The 13,197-nt window shown below is 54.9% G+C and overlaps 1 protein-coding gene across 1 annotated transcript in view; it reads right to left on the bottom strand.

The window, feature by feature from the left end:
* The window catches only part of LOC119390786 (uncharacterized), a 49,305-nt gene extending 36,458 nt beyond the window's left edge, over positions 1-12,847 (bottom strand). The window contains exons 1-2 of the mRNA XM_037658484.2: positions 12,664-12,847; positions 11,018-11,161 (exon numbers count right to left, since the gene is read on the bottom strand). Of these exons, the coding sequence (XP_037514412.1) occupies positions 11,018-11,161; positions 12,664-12,835 (316 nt within the window). The 5' untranslated portion in view covers positions 12,836-12,847. The remainder of the gene's footprint in view (positions 1-11,017; positions 11,162-12,663) is intronic.
* Between the last annotated feature and the right edge of the window lie 350 nt (positions 12,848-13,197).

The raw sequence follows: 13,197 nt of genomic DNA on the forward strand, positions 1-13,197 counted from the left end.
AAACAATAAAAAGTTTTTGTGTTAGTTAACAAACACTCTGTTCTCATGAATTACAGCCAACGAAAAAAAGTTACCCGCCAGCAGGTGTTGCCTTGTAAAAAAGCAAAACGAAAAAGAATAAAAAAAAAGTTCAAAACGCCGATGTTGAAATAAAACGAAAGACGCCAGATGTTTTGTAAAAGCAAAACGAAAGAACGCCAGATGTTTCTAAAGAAAACGAAAAGACGCCAGCTGCTTAACGACAGACGCCAGATGTTTTCTAAAGCAATGGTTTTCTAAACAATGAAAATCACAGCGTACATGTAAAATTAAAGTGAGCTGCAAGTCGTCATAACTCATCGAACCTTTAGTATAAACGCGCCCGATCTCACGTCGGTGATGATGTACTGGGCAGAATTCACGGAAGATTCCCGGTTTACCGATGAACCTCCGCAGCTTCGCCCACTCATCATCATTCACTCCGTGGATATGCTGTGATTTTTTTTCTTTTTTTTCCCCCTCCGCCTCTCGTTCCGAACCACACACGTAGGTTCGTTTCGCTGTTTGTTATTTATTTTGTGTATGTTCTGACCCCGCCTATACTCTGCTCTTCACAGAGTGCAATGCTGTGTGTGTCATCTGTATGCGTTCACTCTCTCCCTGGGATTTGTTTGCTGTTGTTGTTGTTGTTCTGGCCCCTCCCATGTCATAGTCCAACGAATCACGATTGTGTGTCTACATCTATGTATTGACAAATCTGTACTTAAACCCGTACGCCATGTACGAATGCATTCTTTGATAAAGGCCGGTCCCCGGCCGAAAGCTCAAGAATAAATGTTATGTTTTCACTGTGACTAGTTTTCTTTCGTATAATTAAACCAATAGCCAGGAACATTCTTTCGAAAACCTATATATATATAGATATATATATATATATATATATATATATATATATATATATATATTCGTGAATTCGAGAGTGATTCGTGAAAGAAATGAAAAGGGGCGCTATTTTCTGCCTCCTGTCGTGGGGGCACGGCTCAGCGCCCTTAGGAATGGGGAAGGGGAAGTAAAGATGATAGAAGAAAGGAAGATAGAAGGAGTGATTAGCGTGGCAAGAGTGTCTTGTCCACGAAGGCGGGAGCACGAAGCCAAAGGGCTCGTCTATAAGGTGGCGAGGTCCGCAGAAGCCGCAAGCTCGAGGAAGGCTCGCAGGGCTTGCAGCTTTGAACGTGCAGGAAAGAGAAAGTCCTCCACCGTTGTGGCAGGGAGACCGAGCAGGCGATAGCGGCGCGCCATCAAGCGTCGTTCAGCGGCCAGGGCAGGGCAGGCGCAAATTATATGGTGCAAAGTTTCGTCGTCACCGCATCTGCGGCACGCAGGCGATGAGCAGCGGCCCTTGGAAAACATGCGTGCCGCAGGCCAAGCACTGCCGGTCCGCAGGCGAAGCAGCAGCCACCGCTCGCGTCTCTCCAGGCCGGTCTCTGGTAGGGGTGGCGGTGGTTTGCCGCTTGCCACGCGCGTGTCAGGGTGGGCCGCTGGAAGCAGCTGCCGCAGTCGTTGCCGGGAGTAGTCCGACAGGGCTATCGCCTTGGTGACTGGGGTGTCGCCGTGGTGTGCTGTCTTAGCGGCGGCGTCGGCCTCCTCGTTACCGGCTATCCCAACGTGCGAGGGAAGCCAGTGAAGGGACAGACGCACACCGCTAGTTTCGATGGCGGTTAGCTTGGCGTGCAGTAACGCCACGGTAATGCCGGCTTGGTCTGGCTGCAGCAGCGCTTGTAGGGAGTCGCACAGGATCGCCACGGGCAGCTGGGGTGGCATAGCAGCGAGGTAGTCAGCTGCCAAGTGAAGGCCAGCCAATTCTGCTGCAGTGGAGCTGGCGTGGAAGGGAAGGCGACACCGGATGGTCATCCCAGTCGTTGGTATGACACAGGCAGCCGCGGCCGAGCGGGGGCTGTCGCGGACTGACCCGTCCGTGCACACCAGGAGGTGCCCCCGCAGCCTGTCGTGGAGCTTCGCCACGGCTGAGTGGTGGAGCTCGCACACCGGTGTTCGCCTTTTGCTGAGGTTGCCCAGCTCCAAATGCACGTCCAGAGGCTGCTGGTGTGGTGGAGGGGGCTGGATAGGACAGGGAGCCGCGGGCACCAGTGCTTCATAGAGTGTGCAGATTTGTCCCATTCGTGAAGCTGGTCGGCTCCGCAGTCTCCGTAGCAGGGCATCGCCCCCTGGGGCCCTGTGGAGACGGTCCACATGATGCAGCGCCTGTCGCAGCATAAGGAGAGACAGCGGCCACGTTTGGGCCTCTGCCAATGAAGCAGCCACGGGCGACTGGCGCGGGAGTCCCATGAAGCGCCGAATCGCCATGCGGTGTTGCCGCTCCAACTGCTCCTTGCGGTGTTGCGCCAGCTGCAAGAGGCAGTGCGTAGGTTTGCACTGCCGTTGCAGCCCCCTGGTAGAGCTGAAGTACCAGTCGCGGGGTGCACCCTTGGCCCCTGCTCAACAGCTTGCCCACAGCAGTGTGAACCCTGGTGGCCTTGAAGGTCGCGAGTTTGACGGCTGGTATCCAAGTGAGGCGGTGATCGATCTTTAGCCCCAGTTATGTCACCGCCTTGCTCCACGGGATTGGCCGGTCTCCCAACACAAACCTTCGGATGGCCCTCCGCGCAGCGACTCTGGGGTGAACCAGCAGCGCCTCCGTCTTCGTGGGGGACACGATCAGCCCGATCGTTCTGAAGAAAGAGGTCACAGCATCCAGGGAGCGTTGCAGGGAGCGCCTGATGGCAGTGAGGTTCCGCCTGGGCCCCCTAACCCACAGTGCCACGTCGTCTGCGTACAAGGAGCACTGCGTGGGGTAGCGCTTGTCAACCGGTAGCATTCCAGGTAGCCCTGCCAGCACCAGGTTGAACAAAAAGGGGCTCAGGACAGAACCTTGTGGGACGCCGGCTGTCACTGGCCTTGGATCGCTGACCGCGCGTCCAACTCTAACCCGGAGGGTCCGTCCGGCTAGGAAGGCACGGATGAAAGCACGCAGAAAGCCCGTGATGCCGAGTGCGTCCAGAGCACTTTCTATGACCATATGTGGCAGGCCGTCGAAAGCGCTTTGGACATCCAGCAGTACAAGGAGGGCCACCTCGCCCTTGCTCCTGGCCTCCTCCAGGGTGGAGACGACGTCCGCAATTGAGTCTGCTGTGCAGCGGTGGCGCCGGAAGCCTGTCTGCTGCTCTGATAGGAACTCCGTTGCCCCAGCAATCCAACTCAAGCGTGCCAGAGCTATGGCTTCCATGAGCTTGCAGGCAGCAGAGGTAAGAGAGACGGGCCTGTAGGATGCAATGGCTGCACCAGGGCGGCCATGTTTCCGGACGGGCACCACCACAGCAGTCAGCCAGGCCTCAGGTAGGGTGCCGCTCTGCCAAACGTCAATGAAAGCCCTCAACAGGCGTTGTCGTGCAGCCACATCCAGGTTACGCAGCATCTGGTATGTGATGCCGTCGGCGCCGGGGGCACTTCGGCGCTTGGTTCTGGCCAGAGCAGCATTCAGCTCGTGCTCGAAAATGGGCTCCTGGCACAGAGCTGCAATTTGGCTGGCAGTCCAGGCAGGGTGGTGGCCTTGCGGCGGCTTGGGGGTAGGCGTGGTGGTGATGGCCGCAGGTCGGGCTAATGGCAGTGCCGCGAAGCGATCGGCCAGCCGTTCTGCCAGTTCTTGCTCACTGATGCCCAAGCGGATGGCCACTGCAAGTACGGGTTGCCGCGCCATTGGTCCGATGACGAGAGACCGTAGAAGCCGCCATGCTTTTGCGCCACCTCTCGCCTGGCTAAGAGAGTGGCAGATGCCCTGCCAACTCTGCCGTCTGCGACGGTTGGCATGTCGCCGGCATACCGCATCGACACGGTTGAAAAGTGTTCGATGACCTGGGCACTGGGCCTTTAGGTACTTTCTCTCAGCCCTGCGTCTGGCAGCCCGTAAGTTCCGGTGGCGGAGGTCTGGCACAGGATGGTTCTTGGGCACCCAGGACTGGATTGTGGCTGCTTGCGCTGCTGCTGCCACCAGATCCAGGAAGTCCTGGTTCTTCGGGGCCTCTTTGAGCTGCTGCCGGAAAGCTCGCCAATCGACTGTCCTGCACTGCCTGGTCCTTGGGATCTTCCCTCCCGCCGGTGTGATGACGATCGGCAGGTGGTCCGAACCCCAGGAGTCAGGCTGGGTTGCCCAGTGGTACCGGTCTCCCTCGCTAGCCAGGCTGACGTCGATGGCGGTGCACGAGGGTCGACCTGTTTTGCGGACGAAGGTGAAGGACCCGGTGTTCAGGACTTGCAGGCCCAGTTGATGGATAACGTCCACCAGATCCCTTCCTCGTGACGAGCAGGTGCGACTCCCCCACATGGTGTGATGAGCGTTCATGTCACCACATAGGAGGTAGTTGTGTCCGAGTCGAGCCGTCAGCTGTAGCAGATCAACGGCGTTCCACCGCTGTCCCGAACGCACATACACAGAGGCCACTGTCGTATCGACACCACGTAACCGCACCGTCACAGCACAACACTCGAAGGCACCCCCAGTGACATCGGCCACGTTAATGTTCGCGTGTGGTAGTTCACGTCGCACGTACACCGCACATCGTGGTCGACCCTGGGGATGTGCACTCACCATGCACGGCGCGGCTTGGCACGAGTCGAGGATACATGACGTGGCGCTATGGTAGCCGATGTATCCGGGGAGTCGCAGGTCGGCCGTTGCTACGTACACCTCCTGCAAAGCAAGCACGTCAAACTCGCTCCGCGAGAGGTGCAAGGAGAGGTCTGCATGCCGCCGCCGCAACGAGTTAGCGTTCCACTGAAGCACACACGGGCGGCGGCGGCGGTGGTTCCCTGCTGGTTGCAGATGATTGTTAGCCATGGTGGCCGTTAGGAGGGTGCACGCCACCTGCCTGAAGGCAGATGGAGCGCAGCTGGTTCTCAGGAGGCAGCAGGTCCGCAACCGCCCTTAAGAGGAGCCTCAGGTTTGCGTTCTCGTGATCAGCATGAGGCTGCGAGGTTGCCTTCGTGGGTGGGCTACGCTTGGCAGAGCCCTGCTTCTTGGGACCAGCAGGCGGCTCCCACTGTTGTGCGCCTGTTGGGCGCGGATCCTTCGATGGAGCTCCCACCGCTGCAGCGTAGCTCTTGCCTGTGGTCTGGTTTAGTTGAGGACCACTCGTCCCACTAGAGCTTGACCGCAAGGCTGCTTGAGCCTCGCGATGAGGCAGGTACGTGGGAGATGACGCCTTGATGGTGGCCAGGCGCCGCTCTCTTTGCCACAGCTGGCATTCCGCGGAGTCAGCTGAATGTGGCCTACCGCAGTGCAGGCACTTAACCTTGCTGGTGCAGCTGGCGTCCTTCCCATGGTGGTCACCGCAACGCAGGCACCGCTCTAGTCTCCGGCAAGCTGCAGTGATGTGTCCATAGCGTCCGCACCGCAGGCACTGAAGTGGACGAGGCCGGGATGGCCTCACTTCGAACGCCATGCGAAAAAGGTGGACACGGGCAGGAGGGACGGGGGAAGCGAACCGCAGTATCAGTGATGTCCCTTGTCGCCTGGCTGCAATCACCGGCACCTCGGACGTCACTGCAGCCAGCAGGGCGTCGTCAGTGTAGTCGCCGTCGACGCCCTGCACCACACCGCTGCTTTGTGAGCGGTCAGCAGGAGGGCGGGCAGTCACGGGTATTCCCGCGAGCTCCGACGTGGCCAGTAGGCGATCCATCAATTCTGCTGTAGATGCGTCGGCTGCCACGATGTTCTTTTTCGTGTTTACTCGCACCTCCTTGACGCCGGGCAGCGCAGAGAGAGCTTGCGCAATGGCAAGGCGGGAGGTGCGGTGAAAGGAAGCACCGGCGTTGGCTGGTCGGAAAAGAACTGTGCCGGAATCCAGCGGCGACAAGGCAGAGCGCAGCATGGTGTCTGCAGCTGCAAGCACTCCTGTAGAAGCGGCCTGAGTCGCAGTGGGCGGTTTGGCAGGCTCAGGGACAACGCGGGCAGTAGACGGGTGCGCGGCAGGAGTGGCCGCAGGGTGCGGTGGGAGAGCCGATGTTCCCAACTGGTCGCGGAGCCGTCGAGGCGCGCTGGCGACGCTTCTGCGATTTTCAGAACACGGTCTGAAACTCGTTCTCGTTGGTTCCATCGGCGTCGGGGGTGTCGGGTTGCTCCTCGGCAACCGTATCACTTGGCGGTGCGGTAGGCGACATAACCGTGACACGTTCGGTTGCTACTGCTTGCATTTTGCGCGAGGCACCCTCGTCGTCGCTGCCCGACTCGCTAGGACGCGAACGCTTGCGCGTAGACGTAGTGTCCATGTCATCGAGCTCAGGTTCCGTGTCTACCGGCAGTGGTACGTTCCGCGAGTCAGAGACAAGCGCGGAAGAAGTCATGGGCCTACAGACTGTGTTGGGAACGCCGGGAAGGGCTGTTTGAAGTGCAGCCGAGGTATCCGAAGAGACAGCGGTGCTGACGGTTGGGCAGGAGGCTCCCGAGGTCGCCAGGCCCCTTGCGATTGCATCGGCGGCGTCAGCAGGCGCCGGTAGGTGAAGCGCTGTAGGTTGCTTGCCGACGACCTTGCAGAGTCGCTGCGCTTGTTCATGTCTCAACCGCACCGTGTTGGCGTTGGCGATAAGGTTCCACAGCATACGGGTACACGCGACGCTCTCCGAACGCCTGTGCGACGATGTGCGAACGAGGGAGCGCCGTGCGCGTTCGACAGGCGTCGCCGAAGATGGTGGAGACTCTTTTTTTTTATTGGCGCCAGTATGCCCTACGGCATAAGTTAAATAAAAGGAAAGAGTTCAGTTTCGCTGATAAAGGCCAGGAGCGGTCGATGCAACGGCCCGTGCGTCCAGCGCGTTAAGTCTGGTGGTCGACCGGGGCGGTAGTCAAGGCCTCGTAGGTGGCGGGTGCGAGCCTTGTGAAGGCCCGGACAGGTCCCAAGTAGGTGATCGATCGTTGCCTCTGTGGCTGGAGCAACGCAGAAGGGGCATGTCGTTGGGGGAGGCTGTGCACCAGATGTCCATGCAGCCCGGATGGCAGGAGTCAACGCGGCGCCCACACGAATCCTCCTGAGCGCAACCTCCTCTCGGCGAGTTAAGCCGCCGGGAAGGTCCGATCCACGCGGAGGAATGAGTGCACGCGTGGAGCGCCGGAGGGTTTCTTTGTGCAGGAGCAAGCTGTCCTTTGGGGACAAACGAAGTAGAGGCAGCGGGTGTTGAACTGGTGGAGACTCCTCTGCCATGGTAGCCGTGATGACGGCTGCGTCAGAGACGCGCCGGTGACAGAAGACACTGTCGCAGGACTCAGGTCCCGAAAGCGGCGACAGTGATCCAAATGCAATGTCCGTGATGAGCACTCTGGTCGAAAGAACTCAAACAGGAAAAGAGAGTCCAAGAACGTGAGAAGCACTGCGTGAGACGCTATAGCGTCTCCCGCGGGCGCAAGAGCTCCGAGCAACACGTCTGCTCTCTGTGAACGCTCGAAAGGAACTCCGACAGAGTGAGCGACGCCAGCCCCGCCACTCGCGAATGAGTTGGTACGCCACTGCGAGAGGGTTAACATGTGGACACCGCATGGCGAATCCCGCGCACAGATGGCATCAACAAACACATAATAAACACTGATACTCGATATCCACTCCTTCAAAGCGTCGTGAAACGCGAAGAGAAACGGTACGCGCGTCGCGTCTTCCCTCTAGCCTGGCCGTTAATTTTCACAGGGCGAGCAGGGAACGCGATGCGACAGGCAGGCAAGCGTCCGAGAGTTATTTTTCGATTTGGATGGATGCTATGAGCGAGGCTTGGGCTAAAGCCACCACCTCGCGGTGTGTTAAAGCGTTGACGAAATTACACTTCTATTGGAAACGCGCCGAACGGGACGGTCGGAGCAACAGCGCGTCCTTTTTTTTTCTTTTCAAGCCTGGTGGCACGCATGTCAACACGCTGTTAGGAAGGGGACGCTCATAGCATCCATCCATCCATCCATCCATCCATCCATCCATCCATCCATCCATCCATCCATCCATCCATCCATCCATCCATCCATCCAAGAGAACTGTGAGAGGCAAGTGTGAAAGATAAAAGGCGTGTTCATGTAGCCACCGTTATGTGTTTGGAGGTAGCTCAGTGGGCTAAACGCCCGCCAGGTATTGTCGTGAACCGAGAGGTCATGGGTTCGACGCCTGCTACGGAACTTTTTCTTATAGTTTTCTTTCTTTGCCATCTGGTGGCGTTCATTTTGCTGACGTATTGCCGTGACGGACATACGTCATGAAAGTCTTGGTGGACCCCGGATTAAAACACTTTCGTGTTAAAAAAGACAGCATGTGTTGCTCCTTTCGGTGGGTTGTGGCTTGCCACGTTTATGACTCTCTTTAAAGAGACACGCTAACACTCTTGTGGGTCCCACGACTCTCCCACGAGAGTATAATGATCTCGAAAGAGAGTTGACGTGTCTCCTTAAAGAGAGTCATATACGTGGCAACCCAGAACTTTAAAAAAAGAGTCAATGGAAACTCTCTTTTTTTAGTGTGCCCCTTTTATCACTGTGCACATTGAGAAGGTAATTTGATGGCGAGCTCAGCTGTTTTTAATGCCCTTAATTTGTCTCGGACCAGGATAACTTTCTCGTCGACTCAGAAACTTTCTTTACAAAATGTCCGCATGGATTGCATTAGCTTCGCGTTACAAAGGGGTTGATGACAATCTTTCCTTTTTGCAAAGCGTTTGGTGCTGCTGGGCGTTAAAAACCTGACGGTTGGTTCTGGAAGTTCGTTCCAGAAAGCCAAACACAAAGTCGGAACGTCATTGTCGAAGATCAAAGCCTCGCTCCTGCTGGCCGACCTGTCCAGGAACCAGACTGGGTGTTCGACTGGTCTTGGTAGTCAGACAACGCGACCCGCAGTGCGGGCCCATGTGAGGAATAGCCAGAATCGTAAGAGCTTCTGCATGCTATTCAGCTAATCGAGGAGCCAGGTGAGGTGGCCACTCCGGTATAACAGTTGTTCCAGCCGCGGCTCCAGGTAGTCGCTGTTGCCGCCTTGCTGCCGATAGTGAGTGTAGAGTACCCGCAGCTGCTGCGCTAATATCGATGCTGTACATCGTGGTGACAATGCTACTGCTGCGGCTGCAGGTGTTGATATGCCGTGCGTGGCGTCGTAGTGACGTCTTCCATGAGCTAGTCGACAGTTCGAGATAAACACGCTGGCGTTGACGCGACAACGGGCTCCAGCAAGAAAAAAAAAGCAAGGTAAGCGACAATGCTGTACTTTCGTAAGGTACCTCGTAGAACAGACTGTAGAATTGAAACTGTCAAAACGTTTATACTTCTTTTTAGTTGGCTTGAAAGCAATAGCTTTTTTAGGTGACTGTCGTTTAAGTGTACACTCCGTGTTGTGTGCGTATCATGGAAACGCACACGTGTGTTTCCATCCAGCGGCCGTGGCACAGGCAATGACGCCCTGTAAGTCAAAGCACGGACGCCTTCCGGCTCAGCGGTGCGGTGCCCTTTGCACCGTCCCGCGGGTGCTAGTGAACAAGCCCCTGCCACAACGAAGGACCTCCGAGATGTGCGTAACACCTATTTAACACAAATGCTAATTTAACACATATGGTGTGTATATATAGCTTGCCCTTCGTATGCTGGAGGCAGGGGCATAGTCAGATTTTTTTTCGGATTGGGGGGGGGAGGGGTTGAACCATTCCTTATGTGCGTTCTTGCGTGTGTTCGTGTGTGTGAGTGTATCTATACACATGCAAAGCTGAAAAGAATCGGGAGGAATATAACCGCCCCCCCCCCCAGACCCCGTGGCTACGCCAGCGGTTGGAGGATGTATGGTGGCCGAGTGGCTTTACGCATCGCGCCGCGGGCCGAGGGGTCGCAGGAGCGAATCCCCGTTCGCGCACATCGGAAAATCTTGCGTATGAACTAGTTTTCTTTGTGGTCTCTGTGCATATATATTCTCCCGTAAATGTCGATGCGCATATTTTTTTAGGGGCGTAGCTCCTCTTAGTCTAACCTTGTCACGTCTCCGTTGTCCGGCATAAACGGATCTCCCGTATGATGCAATAGATGGCGCTGTCTCATAGAAGTACATACAAACTGCAGTTCAGGGACGATATTCTGGATGGCGCTGTACACAATCTGTGTCGTGATCATCATTTCTCGTCTCATTTCCTAGATGGCGTTGGTCCAATAGAATTGTGTGCAATATGGCGCTTGTGTGAATCGACACTAGATGCCGCTGGAAGTGCCGCTGCTCTCCGATTGGCTGCTGCGCGGGCTGCGCGGGGATGCGCGGGGAGCGAGCGCCTCTCTCATTCTCCTGGATCGTCGCCGTACGTGTCGGATCGTTGGCGGAGCATGGACGATGCGCAGCTGCGGGCGCTCGCTTGGCGGCAGCCAGGCGGATCCCGTGACGGTGCGCGCCAAGGACGCCGCTGCGAAACGGGCTCAACAAGAAGCGAATCCCGAGACCATGATTGCTTCAGGAGCTTCGCCCAAGCTCTTCATCATTCACCCGTGGATATGCTGTAATTTTTTTTTCAAACGGCTCGCTCATTCCCACCTTGTGTGAATGGCCAAGGACCAAATTCGTGGCGGTGTCTTTGTGTCTTTCGCTGACTGTGTTGTGTGGCAGCGTTATATTTGTTTCCACGAGATGAGTTTTCCAGTTTGGGGGATAACAAGGTGGTTCTCCACCCTATTATGGGTATGCGGGCTAAACTAGACGACGGAAACCTAAAGTTCAAGTGCGTAAAATGTCTAGTTCGGTAACCCGAGTCAAATCACTCAAATCAGGAAAATGTCTGTAGATCTGCTGTGTGTACATGTCATCTCTTTGGCGGCAAACAAGTAGTGAGGAGAACTAAAGTACAATATACATACCATACATACACGAAACGGCACGACGGCGCCGGCGCCCACGTCAAAAACCCGCCGAGAGTGTCCATATAACTGCTGCCGCAATAATAACTGCATATCTCTTCCGGCGTTGATTTTAACGGCGCGTAACTCACCAATGACACTCACCGTGTATTGCGCCCAGCGTGACAGTCATCCAGGTTATGTTGGGAGCGAACACGGCTCCGAGGATTCCTATCCACAGGAATACGCTGCCAATCAGGCCGAGTACGAAGACGGAGAGGTGCCGCTGGAACCATGAAACTAGCAAGCCTGCAGTAGCGGAGAACGCCGCAGAACCATTGCATGGAAAAAGCCTAGAGGATAACATATATTGCAAGAGGCAACGCTAGCACTTGACACTGCTGCACCCGCACCGAACGGTCATTTGAGCACAAAAACATGCTGTACACAGGGATAGGGAAGGATTGCGCCGCGGTTGATCAGTGGCTACGGCGCTTGGCTGCTGACCCGACGGTCGCGGGTTCGATCCTGGCCGCGGCGGTCGCATTTTGGCGGAGGCGAAATGGTACAGGCCCGTGTACTGTGCGATGCCAGTGCGCGTTAAAGAACACCAGATGGTGGAAATTTCCGGAGCCCTCCACTACAGCATGCCTCATAATCATATGGTAATTTTGGCACGTAAACACCCACATATTATTATTAAGGTGAAGTAGCATGCTCAACGTGATCTCGCGTGAATATATACCTGCTTTGACGCAGAAGTCAAAGAGTACGTGCGGCCACAAGTGGCGATACTTCTCGTCACCAACAGCTGCAAAACTTTGTGCCCAATAATATAAAGTTAAAGCTATGTAATAAGATGTTTCGAATGTTGACGGCGCGTCATAAAACGGATTGAAGCGGATTGCATCAGCTGCGCATGCGCTGACATCAAGTTCAAGTCACTCAGTGCACTATGTGCAAATCCTTCTTTCCGGCGCAATTTTTAACGAATTTCGCATGCTCATTTTGCTGAGCTTGTGCCAGTACTGGTACCGTGACCAATGTTTTGACCGCAGTGATTTTATCGGTACATTCACGGCGCGTGGCTGGCCCAGTGAAATACAGCTGAGTTTCCTAATTTCATTTATTTGGCTGGTTGATTAGACGATCCGCGTTCTTGTGTACATCACCAAGTGACTATGAAAGCATACGCAAAAAAAACATATATAGCTATATTCCCATGCATTCCTGCTAACGGTAACAGTTCAGACTGCAACATGCCTGATTCTGGCGGCATCCAGTGAACAGTACGTTAATGAGTAACTTAATATACTGATGTTTAGCCGACGGCAATCACGCTATGTTTCGCTCATGCTATGCACGCATGTTAGTAGAGTCATAGTCCCTCAATACTATGGTAGAGCTTTTTAAACTAACGACGGCCTAATAAATCTTGCGGTACTCTGCGACATTTTCCCGAACTGCATGGTGGTCATGTGGGACCTCAATCGGGCATGAAACTATAGCTCTCGCGAGAGTTTCTGTCTGTTTAGTGGAGGGGGGGGGGGAGCGATCTCGAGAATCACTTCCTGTTGCCGAAGGCGAGAGTTTTGCTTCCATATGCCGATAAGTGCAGCACATGGTTTCAACGATGAGGCGAGCGGCGTGATGTGGCGTTGTGTCACACCAAACGAAGACATTTGGTAGTAACCAGAACGTTTTAAAACACATTCAGCAATACTATCAACCGGATATGGCGGCGGCTCGCCATGGGTGCACTGTAACACATAAGCTACAATATATAAGAAGATACCTTTGGCTAGACGTACCTGACGAGTGTGACACGACCGACATGACGCTTATGGGCCATGAGGCTGCTTCTCTTGTGACGCCATATTCTTCAATGAAGGAGACGTAGAAGAACCCAGAGTTCATCATCATCACCACCGTAAAGAGGGCAGTGAGGCTGGCTGCTGCTGCTACACCCCAACTGCGGTCCATTTTGTTTCACGGGACTTGGCGCCTGGACACAGCACGAAAAACACACGGGCCTAGGCCTACGTCTCCGCGCTCAGACGTTTCTTTTTCTGTTTGATTTCGTTACTGGGTACACAAAACATCTAACCATTCACAAGATGGTTTATTTATATGCTATTCGGGAGCCCACAGGGAGGCAAGCAAGGGCAGCTTAAAGAACTTGCATTAAATACACCTCACCTGTGTTCCTCCACTCATCATGCCACTAGGATTCCCCAGTGACTAGAGTGAACTTGACAGAGACAATAAACGCAGTTTAGCGTTCTCCTGTGAAAGAGCATACATTTCAGCGGAATGGTTTCAACAGAAAGGTTTTCCAGCAATAT

The sequence above is a fragment of the Rhipicephalus sanguineus genome, chromosome 4 (assembly GCF_013339695.2).
Source record: "Rhipicephalus sanguineus isolate Rsan-2018 chromosome 4, BIME_Rsan_1.4, whole genome shotgun sequence".
In the NCBI taxonomy this organism is placed as follows: Eukaryota; Metazoa; Arthropoda; class Arachnida; order Ixodida; family Ixodidae; genus Rhipicephalus; species Rhipicephalus sanguineus.